This window comes from Python bivittatus, unplaced genomic scaffold (genome assembly GCF_059951505.1).
Source record: "Python bivittatus isolate LINGU-HERP-01145 unplaced genomic scaffold, Pbiv_v1 ctg000700_np1212, whole genome shotgun sequence".
NCBI classification, from domain to species: domain Eukaryota; kingdom Metazoa; phylum Chordata; class Lepidosauria; order Squamata; family Pythonidae; genus Python; species Python bivittatus.
In genome coordinates this window covers 72327020-72347651 of record NW_028277098.1, presented here as the reverse complement: position 1 = coordinate 72347651, position 20632 = coordinate 72327020, and the positions used below count along the sequence as shown (strand labels likewise).

The window sequence follows — 20632 nt, the reverse complement described above, 5'->3', positions numbered from 1 at the left end:
ATTGGGGATTCCAGATAAAACCCATGCATCACCCATTTCTTTGCTTGTGCCTGCCACTTGTTCTGCGAGTTCTGTGTTTATCAGTACAGTAGCACTGCCTCTTCAATAAAGGCCTAGTGATATAGTGTGCCAACTCCATTGTTCTGGGAGGTTTCAGGTGGGGCAATCTTAATGGGATCACCTAATCTGGAAGAGGTGAGATGCATCAAACAGAAGATTCTCCGGTATATTCTCTGATTCTTCGAGATGCTCAAGCACTGTGAAATTAGTGGCTGTGGAAGTAGTGTGGGCCCTTCACTTGAATTCCATCCTTTGTGGATGCCTAGCCCTGCCACCCTTTACAGCTGGCCCTATTGAACAGAGTTATTGGAGGAGCAATGTGAGAACATAAAGCTAAATTAGTTCTTCTTGATACTCTTTTAAAATACTATAGGTGAGCTTTTCCCAGGCTGGTGCCCTTCAGATATATTAGGACTGAAACTCATAGCATGCAATTTTAGAAATTGTGGTCCTAATGGTACTGGAAAGTGCCTAGTCATAGAAGGTAAAATCGTTTTGTCAACATACATATTTCAGGACTTTGATTGCTGTTGTAAAGCAAAGTTAGATTGCCAGATGAGAATGAAAACAAATGCAGAGCAGACTACTCACAGTACAGTTTCCTTTTTTATTTAACTTTAATTATCTCCTTATTGTTTCTGATCTTTTGCAGCACATTCCCACTATCTGTATGGTTATACGCTGGCTGCTTTCCGGGAGTAGGAGACTGTGCCTCCTCCTTAAGCTCCAAAGAACAGAAGCTACTGGCCAATTATTTCAGGCCTCATGGCCAGCAGAACATTCTTCCTCCTGCTTGTATACAACCCCCTGATCTCCTGTTTGGTATTCTTAAATCCTAATTAAATCTCTTCCCTTGGCTTTAAAGATACCCTCACTGAGAAAGAGAACAGGCTTCTCTGTCTCTGAGTCTGCACTATGTATGACACAATGACTTTGACATAGGTTTGGTAAGAAGTGGGTGCACCTTAATGCTGGTCTGCAGCAGTTCCTGCACCATTGTCTGCCAGTGCTACACTCTGCCATTATGCCTGAGAGCAGCAGAAGCTGCTTGTTCCTACTGTACAGTTTGGACCCAATAAGACAATCACCAAGAAACAAGGCAAATGAAGATGGGAAAGCCCAGCTCTGAACTCTTCCTCAGGTGCATTGGGCTTCTGCTGGAGCTTCTCATCGTGCCACAAGACATTTCTGTCCGTGGACAATATAGGTCCTCGGTTAAGAAACACCCAGGCTAGAAAAAAATGGACTGGTGCTTGATGGAGAGAGGGGAGAGGTTGGTTACCAAGCAACTTTGTATGGTTTTTTTTTAGATCTCATGTCCATGTATGGAAGAAAATGAAACCTGATGCTGGGAATGCAGAAGATGTTCTTGGACATCTCTGTTGGCTATACCATGAATACCCTATCTTTCCCACATAGACAGACAATTTCCTTTCCTCCTCTCTGCATCTACAGGTAGCCTGTGATCCCCACAAAATTCTAGCTGTTACTATTTCTCTCTTCTAGGGTAGGATCTGTTTGTCTCCTCATGATGCCTTTTGCCTTGTGTGGCCCCCTATTACTGATGTGGTATTTCTTGATGGCTGGAATGCCATATATTCATACCGTGCTGTTTGAAAGTGCAATATCCAAGAGACTGTACAGTTGCAATGTCTTTTTGGTGTACGACTTGCCTAATACAGTATTAAATATTTTTTTAATTTACAGAGTAAGTGATCCCTTTATATGAATAATCTCTTTCTTTTGTCATATTGGTACTGCATGGATTCCAAACCCTGCAAATAGGTCAGGAATGGGTGTATGTGTGTTCCAATAAACCTGATTTTAAAACAAGGCCAGTTGATTCATACTTGTCTTCTACATGAATGTAGCATCTCTCTTTAGAATCATATAATATCATATGAACGTATTCCAATTGGAAGGTTTATCTCCAGTTTACTTATTCCAATTGGAAGATTTATCCTATCTATCTATCTATCTATCTATCTATCTATCTATCTATCTATCTATCTATCTATCTATCTATCTATCTATCTAATTTATATAGCTGCCCGTCTCACCAATGTGATTCTGGGTGTTGTACAATAAAACCAACAGTTAAAATAAATCTTAAATAACCATTAAAAACAATTAACATAAAATATAAATAAGATCATGGGAGAATGAATCAAAATCTCACATACCATGCAACAATCTTGTGGGCTCCCTATTACCATGGGATTCCCAAGCCTGCTTTAAAAAAAGACATTTTAAGAGATTTCTGGAAGGACAATAGGGTCAGGCCTAATCTCACCTCGGGGGGAATCCTGTTCCAAAGGATGGGTGCTTCAGCAGAAAAAGCTTGTCTCTGAGTCCTGTCAGATGGAACTCTTTAGCAGAGGGGACCTGTAACATACCCCACTTGCCGGACCTGGTGGGATGGATAGTTGTAACTGGGGACAGGCAGTCCCTCAAATAACCTGGCCCCATGCCATGTAGGGCTTCCCAGCACTTCTCTGGCTGAATAAGAGAATAAAAGTGGGTGTCATGGATGGACACTGTTCACTATGCTCTGTTCTAGATAGTTCATGTTAATACATGACCATTTTTCTTTAGCAATGAGTGATTCAGGCAAGATGAGCTCAGTGCTATAGACACAAAACACCTCTGCTGGGTAGCCTGCCCAGAACATTTTGTCTCTGTGGATGTGCTGACTTCTTTTGTCAAATTTCACAACTATATGCTATTTTTGTTGCTCTCCTACCAGTATACACAGCAGACAAGGGGAATTGTATCCTAGACTGCTAATAGTTGATACGTGTTTCTGAATTAATGCTGAAAGCACATTGTACTCTTACAATATTATTTTTTCAGTGTCTATCTTGCCTTTACTGATTGAGTTTGTTAAGTAAGCATATCCAGTGCCCTGCCTTTTTTTCTTGTGACTTAATGGCTATAGATTATGCTGGCTATATAGTACCTCTCAATTTTAGTCTCTGGGAAGGAAATGGGAATAACAGTACCAAACCACAACACTGCTGCAATATTATTATTGCATTTTTAAAAATGAATTGCTATTCATAATATTTCCATGGCTCTTTCTATATTCTTTTAGGGAAACGTGGGCTCAGAGTGATGGCGGTGAAAACAAAATGACCTCATATTTTTCAAACAGCTTCAGAATGTAGAGGTTTCAAAATAAGGATCTAAAGTTGACTAGACTGTTCATTATACACATATATGTATTTATTTGTTAGATTTATATTCTACTTTTCCTCCAGGAGTTCAAAGCAGCATACATAGCATTCCTTCCTCCATTTTTTTCCCACAACGACCCAGTGAGGTAGGTTGGAGTCTGGAGAGAGTTACCAGCCCAAAGTCACCCAGTGAATTTCCATGAGAAGGGTGGACTGAAACCTAGGTATTCCCATTAATTTTATAAGATAATCAGAACAAGAAAATCAGTGTTATTGCTAGGTTGACATCTCCATAGAACTGTCCTCTCTCTGTGTTTTCTTTCAGCAATTTATTCATATGCCCATGTGTATGACAATAATTATGACAGGTTAGGCTGGGTCTTTAATATTTAGAGTATGTCTCTTGTTTGCTTGGAGATCCGTCACCATTTGCTAAGTGTTGTATTGGCAAAGAAAAGTGGATGCACCAAATGTAGCACTGAAAAGGGAAGGGATGGGCTCAAAAGATATACAGAGAATACAATTTATATAACATACATTTCTTTTTCAGGGGAGTGACTTTAGTACTTTCAAAAAGAAACTAAGACAGTATTCCATGCCATCTCAGAATAAATTCAACCAAAGAAAGCCTTTATTTTTTCTTTTAAAAAATCTCACAATAAATTAGCAAAAATACAAAAATGGTAACTGCACACAGTAAAAAAAGAGAGAAGAGAGGGGAGGGGAGGGGAGGAAGGAAGGAAGGAAGGAAGGAAGGAAGGAAGGAAGGAAGGAAGGAAGGAAGGAAGTAAGTTTGGTGGCAGCATTTTATATAGCTTCTGTGCCTGGAAATTGCAAACTAACTGCCAAAAGAAGTTGGTCAGGTAGCATTTTTTTAAAACACACACACATTTGCACACACCCACAATTAAAAAAAAAACAATAATAATTGGCCCCCAAAGGAACAACATTTCTAAAAACAGGAAAGGAAACAAATTCTTCCTTAGCACTCTGTTCTGTTATTTCTTTCAACATTAATTAGTGTTTGCAATAATACATCAAAAGACGTTGAACATCCTATTCCAATCCAATTTTTAGAGTAAATAAGATCCATATGTTTTCATTGAAGTCAGATTATTCTATTGTTTTGAAAACCAGGCAGATACTTAAATGAGTATCATTAGGCATCTTTCTCACTAGCTTGCCTAGGTTTAAGGGATTAAGCAAACAAATCAAAACCACTTTCAGGTATATGGAATTGGATAAGTGGCTTTATTTGTGATCTGGAACAGTCAGGATTGGGAAACAAAATGCCATCCAGTGTTGGCTGGGAACTTTTCCCTTTTTGGAATATCATCCAGTATTAGTGAGAATAGAAATGTCTCCTAGTTATGAAGTCCTAGTATCTTGTTTCTTCTACTTTACAACGTGCTGGTGATGACCTTTAAAAAAGTGAAGAGATGGCCACTGTTTGCTGCTTCTTTAGTTCTGAGACCTCTCTTCCTGGAACGCAACAGCCACATCTTCTACCACAATACTATCCACAATTGAAGACAGTGAATGGAGATTGCGGTCTTCAGAAGAATCATCACTCAGCAAATGATCTGTGGAGAACATGGGAGTTATTTTAAGTACAGTCTTTTCTGAAAACCCAATTGCTACTAGACAAGATAGGAAGGATAGGGAATCCTATGGGAGAATCAAAACCTTGATTCTGCCATAAGATTCCCTATCTTTGTGATAGGATTCGGTCTTAATCTTTGTCTGTCTGGAAGATACTTTCTATTTCTATACTGAGATATTAATGGTGCTTTATAGTTAATGGATCTGCAACCCATTTTATATATTCAGTCATCCTTTGCAGTTTGTTTTCATAAGAAGGAAGTAATTCTTATTTCCTCTGAGTTCTAATTTCAGAGAGTCACCTTCATCTGCGCAATGGTGGAATTATCTGAAGTAGAATTGATTTAGGATATTGAATACTGTTGAAATATATACAAACATATACAAATGCTGATTATTATCAATTGGCTTAGATTTGGATTTGATTATTAAAATTGTTCAATGTATTTTTCCATTTACTGCATCTAGAAAATTAAGGGGAATTGGGAATCATTAAAAGATGGATAGGTCAGTATATAAAATTATCACTTTCAGTGGGTCCTAATGCATTCACATATTAATGGCCACTTGGAAGAGAACTATATATTTATTAAAAGCATCAGCCTGCTATCCAGGTAGTACATTTGATTAGTAACTTCAGAGTAACTGATGAAAGCTATTTATCTTTAAGCTAGATCTGGATAGCCATTCAGAATCCCTTCAAGTGGAGAACTGTGCTTAATAAAGTAGGACAAACAGCCACTCTTGGAATATGGAAAAAGAGTAGCTTAGCTGGAGGGACAGATATGACTGCAATAATGTTGGATGATTAACATATAGCAATGTTATATTTGGGAATTGTTAATCATCCAGCCCAAATCTCATCATACTGCCAGTGTAATTTTGTGTACTGGGATTTTGTGTATTTTATTGGCTTGACTTGAAGAGGTTCAGCTTATAAACTTATTTCTTAACATTTAGCATGTATTAGAAAGTAGTTCAATTTAAATAAACTTCCTTGGGGGGAAATATCACAGATTTTTTATTTTAAAATTAACATTTTTTATAAAATTTTAATTTTAATTTAAAATTAAAATTAAATTAAATTTAAATTTTAAAATGAAATTTAAAATAAAAAATAAAATTTAAAATTAACAGCTTCTTATTTTAAAATCTAAATTGTGAAATTTCGTTGCTCTTCAGAGAACTCTTTACACAATTCTAATCCTCAGAAGGATCTCCAACTCTCCCACACAATACTTGCTTACCTATTTCTAAAAAAGCACAGTTGCCTATAATTTCCTTTTACACTCACAACTGATTGGTATTTCTTCTGACTTAAGAAGCACAAAAAAATTTTTTCTGTCTCTAGTCCCATGGAAGTAGTGCAAAAAATGTGCGTATATTAAGAATGTACAGGAATAGAAGTTAGGGTGTTTGGAGAGTTACAGTGGGGTAGAACTTTAATTTCAAATAACAATTGGATCGGGATTTTTGAATTTTCAGAGGGTACCTGTACTCTGCCTACCTGTAGGATGAGCGCTGAACTCTAAGTGAGTGCTCCACTCCGGACTGCATGAGGTGCTACTGGATCCATGGTCAGTTGGCATCTGGAATCAGAAGATGAAGATCTTTGGGATTTTATCAAAGTTCCTCACTGACATACCCTCCTTGCATCCTCTTTTGTACTAGATCAAACAAATCATTTTTGTTGCTTTGTTTTCCTACCATTCTTTTTTGTTCTCCCAAAATACATTTTGTGAAGAATCATCTGTCACTGGTTCAGAATCTCAATTCACAATGAAAAAGTTGATGAGTCTAACTTGGAGATGATGCTATTGAAACAGGTTAAAATAGTTATCATAACAAAATGTAGGATAGAGGAGAAATAGAGAAACAATAGTCTCATGAACATCTAGACCTAAGGTTTCAGAAATGAAAAGTGGTTATATGCTTATTTTTCTGCATACAGAAGCTTTTTTCTGTGTTGAACATGGAGGGCAGAGAGGTCCTCAAGAAGAAACCAATCTAAAATGCGCTGGGCTTCAGAATTTTTCAACATAGCCCTTGAAAATACCCCTTTTTTTTTTATCTTGGAGTTATTACCCACCACTTCTTGTTTTTGGTAGTTTCAAAGATGACCCAGGCTGTTGTTCAAAACAAATATGGAGAAATGAGATTTACAGGAAACCACAATTCACATGATATGAGGTGGATAATGGCAGGAGCTGAGTTGATTCTGAACATGTTTATGCAGGCTCTGCAATTGGATCACTAATGTGCAGACTGAATTAGCTGTTTTAAAATATGGATTTGTTTGGTAAAACCACCTCAAAGATATCATTACTTCATGAATCCAAGGCTCCAGCACCTGAGAGAACAATGAGACTTTCTGTTCTAGATGTGATTTGTGTCGTACCTGTAAACCTATACATTGTTTGAAATATAGTTATGACAAAGTATTTGTTAAGTGCTACTGGCGCAATAGCTTATAGCTTTTCCTTACTCAAGGGCTTTGTGTGAGTGTGAGGGGGATTTCGGCATGCAGCTGTTCCTCTTGTTCTTTTGGAAATGTGTGTGTGTGTCTGTGTGAGAATATGTATGTATGCGTTGTGGGTTTGTGTAGAATGGGAAGATGCAGTGAAAAGTAAGATTCCTGAAATAAAATAGCTGAGAAAAGCATAGGAGACCCTATCATACTGCATTCTGAATTTAAATAAATACACCCGACTATTAAAGTTGGATGACTTGTCCAAGACAACCTGTTTAATCTGTGCCAGTTAAATCAGCAGCAAGTTTACAAAATAGAGAAAAATGTAAGGGGAAAATTGAGTCTGTTGGCACAAAAATCACATGCAGCAGTGATCATTGTCTATGAAATTTCTGCTAGCACATTCCTCCTGTTGCTTAGAATAACGGTTGATATGTTATTTGTATGGATAATTTTCCAAGGATAAAATGAATTACCTCCATCCAGTGCTAATAAACAGAATTGCCATCATGGATTATCTCCAATTAACAGCTGAGTATTCTTTGTGCAAAATAGGAAGTTTTCTTCCAAGGATGTGGACATCTTGCGGGGGGGGGGGGGGGAATGAAAAAGATCTGTATAATGCTACAGCTCCACTAATTTTATCCTTGCAAAATACTTTTCAGCTCAAAACCATGGAAATATCAAGCATCAGTGATCAAAGTGATGGAAGAGGCAAGAGTTGAATAGAAATAAAAAGCTACAGCTTTGAATATTTTATTCTAGTTTCAAGCAGCCCCCAATTGAAAGTAGTTTCAATAGCTGTAATAACAATTCTAGTAGTTTCTTTTTGGGATTCTCTCATTCTCTCATGTACAAACAAACATTCCTAATATTTGTATTCCAAGTATAAGAAAAAATATGTTTCTGGCAAGCTCTATGTATTGAAAGGGCACTAGAAAAATATGGAGCATTAAAGTCACAAGGCAAATTCTGCTGCTGGATCACCTCATAAGAAGAGTCCAGACAGTTTCTCAGGCATTTGTTCCTCTTTCATTTTTTTCCCATTAGGATTTATACTCCAGGTTTGTATCCAAATGCCCCTGGATGTTTTTAAATGGAGACATCTAGGAACCCATTTGAACTTAACAGGTGTCAGCTCCCACCACCCACCCCATCACTCTACCTTGGCAATCTGCTGGAGCTTGATTCTGAAGTGCCATCTGTTGAAGACAATTTTATCCATCAGTCACTTCTGTTTTAGCTATTGTCCTGCTTTTTGTGCCCATCTTGAAAAATACATCTAGGTGCTACAGCATGCATTCTCTAGACAACTAAAGTATCACTGTAAAATGTATTTGATCATTCTGGGGTTGGTTTGTCTACTATAGTTTTTCCACACTCTTTGCAGTAGATTCAGTAGTTTGTGGGTTCAAGTAGTTTAAATGAGAAGTACAGTTACAAATTAATTTATAGAGATAGAAATATACATGATGCTGTCAAAGATTGCCCACTAATAATGTATATTTAATAACACGTTATACAATAATGCTATATTAAAATAATATTCATTCTTCTTCTGGATATATAATCTTCCAGTTTATACAGATTTTTTTGAGTCAGTGCTGAGTTGCTTGTACGTTTGCCTAATTGGTCAGATATGTTGATGAACATGGTCATTACCTGTGGTGTATGACAAAAACTTTGTTGTAATTTATATGTTTGCCAATTTTAAGGAATGTTGGTTTTATTATGATGGTTTCATTTAAAATAGTGTTTAGTCTCTTGTGAACTGCTGTGAGCTCCTTTGAAAAAGAGAACAATATAGAAATACAATTAAGTAATAAATAAGGCTATGAGAAAGACAATATATTTGCTTTGTTTTGCTTTGGGTCAGGTTATTCTGTTCATAGGCTCATAGAAAGTTGATTAGGCTGAATCAGATTAGGATGGTTGGATAACTTTGAGAGTTTCAGGCAGGAATTTTTTTAACCTCAGTAGAGTTACTCAGTAATGGATATTGGTGCGAATATCTGAAGCTAGAAAAGCTGGCATTCATAAGAACATAAGAACCCTCCTGGATTGGGCCAAAGGCCCTTCTGGTCCCAGAGTCTGCACAATACAATGGCCAAACGCTGTCATTACCCAGCAACTGCCATTTAAGAAACACTGCCTGTGATTCAAGAGTACTCACATCTCTAGTCTCCATAACTTTGTCTAGTCCACTTTTAGAGCTATATAAATGACAGTCATCATCCCATCAACTGTATGTGCTAAACTATTGTGATCAGTGTGAATTTTGAACATACTATGGCATGCCCACAGTCTAAAATAGTTGGAAAGGCTAGTGCTGTAGCCATGAGCTCCTATTGCTGAATGAGGAGTTGTGTGCACCCTGTGGATAGTTGCTTGTACCCTTCCCCTGGCACTTACCACTGGCTGGGTGCTGGCATTACAGAAGCGTAGTTCCGGTTGGTCCCGTTCCTGTTGATTGAGGGTACTGAGTAGAGCTTGTAAGCGTTCAATGTATTGGATGGCACTGCGCAAGATCTCCACCTTGGGAAGACGCTGGTTTGGGTTTAATAAAGTGCTCCGTTTCAGAGCTTCAAAGGCTTCATTGACTTTCTTCAGCCGGCGCTTCTCTCTTAGGGTGGCAGCACGGCGCCTATCGATGGACACACTTTTCCTCTTGCACACTTTGCATGCCCAAGGCAGACACTGGCCAGGACTATGGTCTGGCACAACAGAGACCTTGTCTTCTATAGCTGCCCGGTCATCGGAACAAAGTGTCATGGCCGTTCGGTCTTGATAGGCAGCCTGCTCGTAGCTGTGTAAGTGTGGGCTCAGGTAGTTTTCCCCATCATAGAACCGGTCTGTAAAAATATAGGGGTTGGTCTCTAGGAGTTCCATAGTGAGCGTCTGGCAGAGCAGAGTCTGCGCTGGGGAGTGAAACTCTGGCTCCTCACACCAACTGCTTGGTGGCATTTAAACCCCGTGCGGGCATTAAATCACAGAGATAAATATAGCAAACCTCTAGGAAACCTGAGCTTGCCCTAAGCTGCTGCTTCACATCAAAACTTGTCCATCTGATTTCATGTACTCTCCCTATGGGGATTAGTTGGCTGCTTGGGGCAGTGTTGTGGCTGAAAGGGGGATGGGGGGGCTGAGTGGATGAAGGAACTGGCATGTGCTCCAGAGAAGCCCAGCCGCCTCTCCAACAACAGTCCCATGGATTTATTTTCACTTGCACTCCTACAATGATATTGATGATCAGTTGCTGAGCTGGCCGCTCTGTGCGGCATTCCTTTCTCATCTGCTCCTTTCAGTTATCGCTTCTTGCCAGTCCTAGAGTCTGGGGGAAGAAGAGTGCCAGGACAGGCACAAAGGTAGGTCCAGAGCATTTCCTGAAAGGAAGATTCACCTCAACTTCTGTCTTGGAGCAGGTGACGTGATTTGGCTGGACTCTTCTGGGTTGCACAGTCAGCAGGTGAAGCTTTCCTAAGCACTGCAGCTTCACACTGGAGATGTTGGGCTGCTGATTTACTGACTCCCATGCAACCAGTGGTGCAAACATGCTCTATCCATAAATGGAGGAATTGTTCTTCAGATGTCATTCCTTCCGTAGCCGCCTTCAGATGGGATTACTTTAATGAGCTCTTCATACATAGACTAATGCTGGGGAGACTCACTTCCAAATCTCCACTTGGCCATGAATCCTACTGTGTAGTTTGGAGCCAGCTGAGTTCACACATTGAGCTAAGCCATGGTCCTGGATATAAGTAATGGTTGTGTTTCTTCAAGGCCCAGGAGATAAGAGCATGTTACTCCTTTATCACCTTCTTGGTTCTCCGATTGTTTTACTTCAGTCTCCTGGCTTTGCTCTTTAATGATCAACCGTCCGGGGCCACTAGGGCAGCCAAACCTGAGTTGCAAAAATCCAGATGACCACTAGATGGTCAGCTTTCAATTGCACTAAACTTCCCTAGCTTTTCATCCTCTAAATGTGCTGAACTAAACCCCTTTTACCCCAGATCAGCCAGCTGGCCAAGAGTTAAAAAGTTACTGTCCAACATAGCTGAAGGGCACCATCCTTCCTGGCCTAAGCTGCATTGGGTGCATAAGAAGCATCTGGATAAGGCAGTAGCCTCCACTTCTACCTATGGCCGGAGGTGGCAATCCCTGCCCACTTTGGGCAGATTGGAAAGTTGCTACTGTGCTAGAATACAGCAAATACTTGTTGTCTTTTATTTCATTTTATTTGAGATGCCTTGTGAAACCTTTCTGGGGAAAGGAGGGGTATAAGCTGCCGCAATAAATAAACAAATGCAAACAGAAAACTTATTCTGTGTGCTTCATTGCACCATCTTCTGTTACATCTCTTTCTGCACTTCATCTTGCATGCTCTGTCATTCACAAAAGGCACTGGGAGTGAACCAACCCAACCACAGAACATAAGTGAGAGTTTGTAGTCAGGATCTCTTAGTGCTTAATGTATAACTAATCCCCATTAAGTGATTCTGAGAATGGGCCCTTGCCTAAGAACATAAGCAGCGTGCTGCTAGATCAGACTCCAGGGTATTTAACATGCTTTGCAAGAATCTCAGCAAGCAGCAGGTGGGGAAGGGGGGATGACTGCATTTGGGGGACTGTAAGTTGCAACGACACTGTGTGGCCATTGTCCAATCTGCTTGCCACAGTATCAAATGTTTGGTCCACTGCCAGATTAATGGGTGGCTGTACAAAACACTGTTTTCTATTTTTTTAGGCTGGGATCACATATGGTACTTAATTGTAATGTGTTCTATTTAGTTTTGTCATAGCATGTTGTAAGCATGTTGTCATATGTTTCATAAATTTTATTTATGGCTTAGTGTTATGGGTTTGCTCAGCCAATTATGATTTATTTCATAAACTATGGATAAAGGTTCCATGGCCTACCTAGCACACTATGGAATTCTAGCCTTAGCCTGGATGTGCCTTAAATTAAAATTAATCTAAAATCTAGACTTGGGCTGCTTCCAGTAGTGTTGGAGGAAGTGTGACTTTTCTATTTACATGTTCTATTTCCAAATAGTCACTAGGTGCTGCCCACTGGAACATACTGCAACTGCTTAGCAGCCAGATTTGCTGAAGATAGCTATCCCCACTGGTTCCTCCTCACCTGGCAGATAAGCCAGTGCGTGCGACTTCTCAGTAGCTATTTGCCTGGTGGCCCTTTGTCTGCTCCCCACCCCCAACCCACGATATATGACACAATCTTCCAGTGAGTTTGAGAATAGGGAATCAACCAGCTAGTCATGGATCCAGTAGGTAATCCTATAATCACCAGGGACTGCTATTATAAATGGATCATTCTATTCTGTTCTTGGATATATGTGAGTGCTGCACATACACACACACACCTCTCCAACTGAAGATAACACTTTGTGCATCTTACTAAATGACTCCAGTCCATGAAATGTTATGACCTAATAAAATTGCTACTTTAAAATGTCACAGGATTATTTAGTTTAAAAGTTGAGTTGATCAGGCATAGTCCTCTCCTAAAATTACTTTTTTTACTGTAGGCTTGGGTATCTGTGACCTTCCAGATTCTCAGCTAGCATAGTCATGGCAAGAGGTCAGCAGTAACAAAAAATGGTTTAGAGAGGATTTCAACTGCAGCCTATCTAAAAGGTCTGGGAGAGATTAAAAGGAATATAACTGGTTAGAAAGAACCAGTTTTGTAGATATGCTTCATTGTAGTGTATTATTGGTTTCAGACTAGGATATCCAATGGAGAAATAAGCTTTCTCTCCATACAGTGGATTTTTTTCTTTCTATTTATGGGATAGGCACATAAAAAGGAATCTATCCAAAATGGCCATCCCGTCTAGCATCAACTTTGAGTGAATTGTAACTCTCTTAGATTTGAGTGCCCAGCTAAGGAGGTATAACAATGGCTATTTCAATTCAACACATAGAAAGGTAAAACATTGCAGTGATTTCCTTATTTAGCATCACCCAGGCATCTTCTATTCTAGCTACTTATTAAGTAAAGTTTTATTTTTCATTTGCTCCACATTCTTCTTTCATTTGTTTCCTGCGAAATAATTCACACTAAACTCAATGGAGCGGAAATCTAACTGGCATGCATAGTGCTAGGATGTGCGAGTTTAGCATCCATCCAGTCCATCTAGTATGGCTTTCAGACCAAATACCAGTTGAGGGTCTGGTCAATGGAAAGAATGTAAGCAAAAAGAAAAAAGAAAAAAAAAGGTGGTGATATTTTTCCTTTCAAACTCCCCCCACCCATGTCAGAGGGACTTTCTATTTTATCCACATTTCTCAGCCCACGGGCTCAATGGGGAGGGACTTTGGGCAAATTTCTAGCATGTTTCAAATTTGCCCTGCACAGTTAACAGCCACACCAGCCTGTGATTCATTAGGGAAGGCTAGGGCTTTTTTGGATGCTCATAACTGAGCTGCCTCAGTTATGATCAGAATTGTATGTTTAATTTTAAACAGAGCACAAATATAATTGGTTTGAGAATGTGTTAGCTGCCCTCACCCACATTTTTGGCTGTATTCAGATTTTTGGCATCTGTGCAGAGTGCCCTGAAAGGTATGCAAATATATACATGAACATTCAGAACAAATTTGCTTCTGCATTTATTTGTAAGTATGTGCCTTATTTTAGCCCACCCTATATCACATATTCAAATGTAGAGGTGGGTTTCAAGAATCAGTACCTTTCAATTATTGTGCAGAACAGAGAATTTCAGCTAATGAAGTACGTCACAACCCTGTGGGTGAGAAAAGCAGCAATCTGGAAAAAGTTCTCTCTTGCCACGATTTTTAAAAAGTATAAGAAAAGTGGGGCAACCCTGTCTGCTCTAATTGCATGTAATACCTGGAATTTTGGAGTCACTTCACTGCCACAGCTGCAGGTCTAGTCTGAACAATGATCTAAGTGATGGTTCAAAATCTAGCTGTCCACCTAAACTTTAGATGGTGGTTAGAAATAAACCGAGGGAAATCTTGTACTTGCATATTCCCTTTCATTAATGTGCATCCAAAGAAGCATTCAGCTTTCATTTTAGAATAACTTCTGTGACTCATGGCAACTCAGCTCTTGGCCGTGTGTCTTCTTCTAACCCCAAATGGGTTTTTAAAAAATGATCTAAAGCAAACAATTTAATCCTGGCTTGTTTTAATTACCCCTGATTAGGACAAGCAGACATTTCTCAAACTTGGATGCAGTCCAGTTGGGCACTGCTGCTCTCCTCTTCTCTTGTACAAGGCATAAGGGTTGTTGTGACTACAGGGTTGTCTGCAGGATACGGTCACAAAGGTTGGGATGGTGGCAGCAATGGTGCAATTGAAGCTCCACAGGTTTTTTTGTGTGTCTATTCCTTGCTTTCACATCTGTGGGGTATGCCTACTCATGCTTTCATTGCTCTGTATTTTACTATCATGGACCCACCCATATTTTCATCCATGCTGTGCCCATCTAATCCTGGCCATTTCCATTTCTTCCCTGACTTGCCTTTTCTTTCGGTTCTTTCTCCATCCTCTCCTCCAAACCGGCAATAGTTGATGTTTGTAGTACGTTTTTCCTTTTTATTATTATTATCATTGTAACTGAAACTAAAGATGTTCAGTGCTTAGGATCTATGCATTTTTTTCCTTTTGGTACCTGTAAACTGGTACTCCAGAACCTATGGGAGGTCTGTCAGTAATTTCCACATACATTGAGTAACCATACTGCAGGTGTATAGTGGTTTAAAATGCAGGTGTACTTCTTCCACCCAGTGCCTTTTTCCTAATTGGGAAAAAAAAGAAGAGGCTGCTCATTGTGTCTGTAACATGGAAAAACAAGTGTACTTCTTTTTAGGAATTCCAGAAGAACCTTTTCCTAAAAAACCAGACCAGACCCAACCAAGTTCAAAGCCCACACTATTTTACATGTAAAAAGTCACCCATATGTATACAGCAGTGTGTCTCCTGAACTCCCAGTGAACAGTAAAAGTAAACAAAAATAAACTATAGCAGCTGTTGAAAAGAATGCACAACGTTTTGGAATGCTAGAACAAGAAAAAACAGTTAAGAAAAATGGACGGAATTGGCAGTTATTTGTGTGCGTGCCTTTCTCTGTGGTAAGGCAAATGGGGGTAGAAGAGTAAAGTATATAGGAAAGATGATGGACACTGCTGACAAAGAGTTTTTCCTCACCTGCATCAAACTGGGGAACAAACGTATCCATGGCAACCTCTTTTTTCTTCTATGTCCTCATGATCAATTTCCTTCATATGATCATCAGTCTACTCCTGAGATAGAGAATAATCTTTAGCCTTAATGATGTTAACGTAGTGTTTTTCCCATTATCCCAATGGAGGGGTTATCATATATATGCTGTGAAACTCTTTGTGGACCTTCTTGGTAGGTGGCGTGGTCCGGCCACCCCTGGGGATGGGGTCAACCTGACACCTTAGGCCACTTTAGGCTATAGAGCAAGCATGTCCCCTCCACTCTGGTTGTTGGGATCATTCTGCTTTGGGCAGTGGGAGAATCTGGTTCTTCTGAACAAGCCTGTCCCCTACACTTACCAAGTTTCCAAGCCAACTCCCAGTTTGAAGAACTGGATCAGCCTGACCAGCAATGGCAGTGGGAGAGGCCTACATGGTGAAGTTCTTTATCTGCTGCTTCATGGCACAACTGCTCCTAGAAAAGCACTATATCCTGTGTTCCAAAATATCATAAACTCATGTCCAAGAGGAACCTGATGATCAATGATTGTCAGGCTCCGTTTGTATGTATCAGCACAAAGCATTTCCATCAATCCAGAGTAAGTTTTGACAGATGGTTAAACTCACTAGTGTAGACATCTGTTGAAAATGGCTGCTTTCCCCGTCCCAGGTAGTTTTCCTGCTGGCTGTAACATCTGCTGGGAGGGGAGGAAACAAAGCCCACAAAATCCACCAATCCCTGTCTCTAACATGCTCCGTATGCTCTAAGGAAGGTAGCACCATTTGCTGGCATCACACCTGTGGCTGGAATGATAGCGATCGCCAGTAGAGATAGCGAATTTTATATTGGTATATTTTCTGGCATCTCAGGAAATGATGAACAGCACTTTAACGTAGTCATAAAGAACAGCCCATTGAAGCTTTCCCACCAGAATATCAGGGACTGAAGCACAAGAGACCTACAATTTCAGAGCCTGCAGCTTCCGTTTTAGGCCTTTGTACCTAATTCTCCCTTCCTGGAATATGGGAAAGGGGGGACACTAAAAGAAGATGGTTTATTTAAGTCCAATGACACGAATCCTATGGCATTCTATGCAACTTATGTATACTATTTGGCTCTAAATGTCGTCCTCCTAATATTGAATGTATAGAAAGTGGTACCAATAGAGGCAAATATGTGTAGCTCAGGGTTGAACTGTGGAGTCCTTGGGGTTCTCTGAGCTTGGTTCTTTTCTTGCAAACGTTTCATTATATAATTCGGTATATAAATAGAGAGCAAACCCCATTCCATTTTACCACTGAAGATGTTACCTAGCCGGGTAATGAAACGTTTACAAGAAAAGAACCAAGCTCAGAGAAACCCAAGGATTCCACAGTATAGAAAGTGGCAGGGCCTGTCCAGTTGTGGCACCCATAGTTTGGACTAGTATCTTTACAGAACCCACTCAGGTTGGGTTAGCACAACATACTAGACTAAAATGACTAAAAGCCAAACTAGGTTGGCTAGTTTGGGACTCATGTGTTTGCCAACTCAGTGAACATGAATTGTACTTAAGATACTAGACTAGGACTGGGAGACTTAGATTCAATCCTACCCTCAGCCATGGAAACACACTGGGTGATTTTCAGCCAGCCATCTCTCAGCCCACTCTATCTGGCAGAGTCATTGTGGGGAAAAATTGGAAAAGTGAATGCTATGTTTGCTGTCTTAACCTCTTGAAGGAAAGGTGAAATATAAATCTAATTATAAATAACAGTTTCCCTGTGTCCTGCGATCCCATGATTAAATTAACTCTGGGTAGATGTGCCCTAAATGTATGGCAGTCTAGGGCCCCACTGGTTTTTAATATGCCCCGTAAGATTTATTTTGTAGTTTATTAAAAGACGCATCTTTGGCAACTTGTGGTAAATATAGCCTACTTTACAGACGGCATCCTATATTGGAAACTGTCTGTCTGAAGGACCATTATATTCAAATTCAGTATAAAAATCAGAAGCAATAAGAGGAGTAAACATAGGCCTTGAATTTGCCCACCCAGGTTAACTCTTTAACAGCAGACTAAATAGAAACACAGTTCAACCAGTAACTTGGTTGCCCCACAGCTGGTTATGCCCATTGGAATGGAAGAAACCATCTCTTTTGAGGAGAAGCTGGAAAAGTTTTCAGAATGTTCCTCTTTACATTTCTTCAATGTAATACTTCAATTCAGGGACAGGTGAACACAGAGTAAAATGGACTCCTGCCTAGTGAGCCACGTAATACCTTTTCCTATGTTTGGTTACACTTGTATAGGGGAAGGGCCTTCTGGTAGAGGGTCTTCTGGTGTGCTTGGCAAGGGTTTAATTAGCCAATCCATGCCCCGATACATTCAGGACGAGGCTACTGGGGAAGGTCCTTCTGTGGCTCCGTAATTCCAAACGGGCTGGAGGGATTAGAGCTCTGCTGCCAGCTGTCAGCTTAGACCATGATGGATGTTCACTGATGGTAACGACACAAAGACAACACTGTGCGCAAAAGAGGCGAACGTGTTCCAATCTGTCACGGGCTGACATTTTTGTGTTAAAAGGAGGAGAATAGTTGGAGGGCCCAGAGTGGGGGCAGCTCACGATCAAGAACAAAAAGTAGCTACATTGCAGAGATGAGTCCTGTCTCAAAAGAAGAAGAAAAAGAAAAAAACAGTCGCTTTTGAGGAAGCAGAGCCATCTGTTCAGACCTTGAGCGCTGATCGGCACTCGGGGGTCCTCTCTCGGAATGACTGCAGAGCCCCCCAAAGTGCTCATTCCTGTAGAAATAAAACTTCAACCAATCTTTATTCATATGTTTCCAGTCAGTAACATACATCTGCAGTATTCACCACAATTTTTAAAAAATGGTTTCTTGCCTAGATGCTGAACCTTATTCCTGCTCCCTTTGATGAAAATCTTGCCTCCAGCTCATTCACTCTTTGCTCTTAATACCCTTCTGGCACAGTATTACAGAAATCACATGCAATATTTTTAACACATTCTGTTCACCTTTGAGCCCAGAGTGTACCTTTTATATCAACGTTGCAAACTTTAATCAGTTTCATTGTTACAGCTGAGTAGCATGAAGAAATTTTTAGGAAAAATTAAACTGGTGGGGTATTACACATGGATTTGTGTTGTTTAAAAGTTTATTTGAATGTATCAGGAAATAAAGGAAAAAAATTGTGACCTGTCAACTCATAGTTAATTAAAACAAAAAACAATAGATATAACACACACACACATAAGCAAGGAATGTAAAATATTAGAGTGATTGTATTATGTTGCATCTTGTAGGAATAAATAACATTCTGTAACTGCAATGAAATTAGAGGTTTATGCACTGCCATGGATGAGACAAAAGGAACTCTTTACTCATTTGTATTAAAATACTATGTATCATTTACCAGCATAATTCATTTCAAGCTCAATTTCAAAGGGTGGTTATTGACAGATTTACACATATATATACACACACACACACACACACACACTATATATATATATAATTATTATATATATATATATATATATATATATATAATTTATTGAAAACAGATAATTTTTACTGACTTATTGTTGTTGCCTTGGGAATAAATTACACCCAAATCAAATTTAGACTCTGATTTGGATGCTGGATATGGTTTATTTGCATTTATACCTCACTCTTCCTCTAGAAAGTCAAGTGGTGAACGTGCTGTAGTCTCATTCCTCCCTTTAATTGATTTAAATCAAGTATTTAATTGATACTAATGCAAGGTATGGTCCAAAAAGTTAAGATGGGCTTGTGATGGTGTGATTGAAGCCCCAACCGTTTCATTAGAAAAAAAAAAACAGTTGGACCGTCAATCACATTGTCACAGCTGCCATCTTGACTTTTTTAACCACCTTCTGCAGACACCCCTGTCCTTATAATAGGCCTATGTGGTAAGATACTGTAGGCTGAGAGGTGTAACAGTTTGTCGCTCCAGTCTGAGTCAACCATACTGGTAGTTCCAGGGGCAAACATCTGGCTTTCTAACAGTCTTCCTGCATTTGAACCAAGTTGTGGTAAGAACAACTTTTCACATTTTGGTTTGTTTTTAAAAATGGCAAAGAGTGAGATCGATCTATATAGTATTCAATACCAAATGTTCTCTGTAGATTTTGCTGCCCACAGCAACAAAACAGAAATGTGAAAAGTAGAATGCACATACAAACACACTCACAAACTGAACCTATTATGGACCTTACAACTAAAAAGACTAGGAAAATAAAAAATATCTCCTTCATTTTGCCACCAAACCTGCTACCTCTGCTCCAGGAGGGACACGCTAGGGAAGACATTTCATCAGTGGGACATCTGCCACCCTTCCATTGGAAGAAGCTTTTGGACAAAGGCCTCTGACTGTGTACCCGGAGAGGACAAGATTCTTAGGGTAACCCTGCCCCCAAGTTACTTTATGCCACAATCTTTGTATCAAGTAGACTTGGACTGTTAAAAACTGGTGTAGGGAGAAATAGGTCTCTCCAGGGGATAATACCTTGTCTGTGCCTACACATTACAAATACTGCAAAAGTCATAGCAAAAAAATAAAGTAGTTTTGTTATGGAATCCTATGAATAGGTCAGGCAATGAAGAAAAGGGCACTTCCACCCAAGACCATTCCCCTTGCAAAGCACCTTGAAGCTAACCTGTGATCATCTTCATGTCTGTAGTCTTTGAAAGGCTGAGGACGTGTGGCTCAGGAAAAGTCAGTGTGCTGTCTCCAGCTAAGCAGCAGGAGAGTTTGAAGGACATCATTCATGCAGCTCACTGCCCCATCAGCCACCTGGGATTCTCAAGCAACAAAACTCTTCTCATTCCCCACTCTGTATAAAAAAGGCACTATAAAAAATTGCCACTCCACTCATCCCATCCATATTGCTGTTTTTGGAAGCTACATGAGGGAGGATTATTCCAAGTAAATAAATAAGTCCAGGTCACCTTGCCACCATCCCTTTGCTACTTTTAAAAGCCTCCAAGAGATGAAATAAAGCATATCAACAGTTTTGCAAGCAGCCCTGGGGGCGAGAGGATTCCAGCAGTGAGAAAATGGATCAACTATGAGTCCCACAGAGCCATCACTTTT

At 39.8% G+C, this 20632-nt stretch overlaps 2 protein-coding genes across 5 annotated transcripts in view; one reads left to right on the top strand and one right to left on the bottom strand.

Annotated features, from left to right (window-relative positions):
* PPFIA4 (PPFI scaffold protein A4) overlaps window positions 1–2043 on the top strand; it is a 117901-nt gene extending 115858 nt beyond the window's left edge. For 3 of the 4 annotated variants that reach the window (XM_088153597.1, XM_088153598.1, XM_088153596.1), the window contains one exon: window positions 713–2043. Coding sequence is in view for 1 of the 4 variants with exons in the window: in XM_088153599.1 (XP_088009725.1) it covers window positions 713–762 (50 nt within the window). In the remaining 3 variants the exon portion in view is untranslated. The remainder of the gene's footprint in view (window positions 1–712) is intronic. The other variant, XM_088153599.1, reaches the window with a different exon arrangement.
* A 2111-nt stretch (window positions 2044–4154) lies between these two features.
* On the bottom strand, window positions 4155–10272 carry MYOG (myogenin). Its single transcript, XM_007440885.3, has 3 exons — window positions 9721–10272; window positions 6346–6427; window positions 4155–4819 (listed from the first exon to the last, which is right to left on the bottom strand). The coding sequence occupies exons 1-3, from the start codon at window positions 10270–10272 to the stop codon at window positions 4698–4700; spliced, it is 756 nt and encodes a 251-aa protein (XP_007440947.2). The 3' UTR covers window positions 4155–4697.
* Window positions 10273–20632: the final 10360 nt, after the last annotated feature.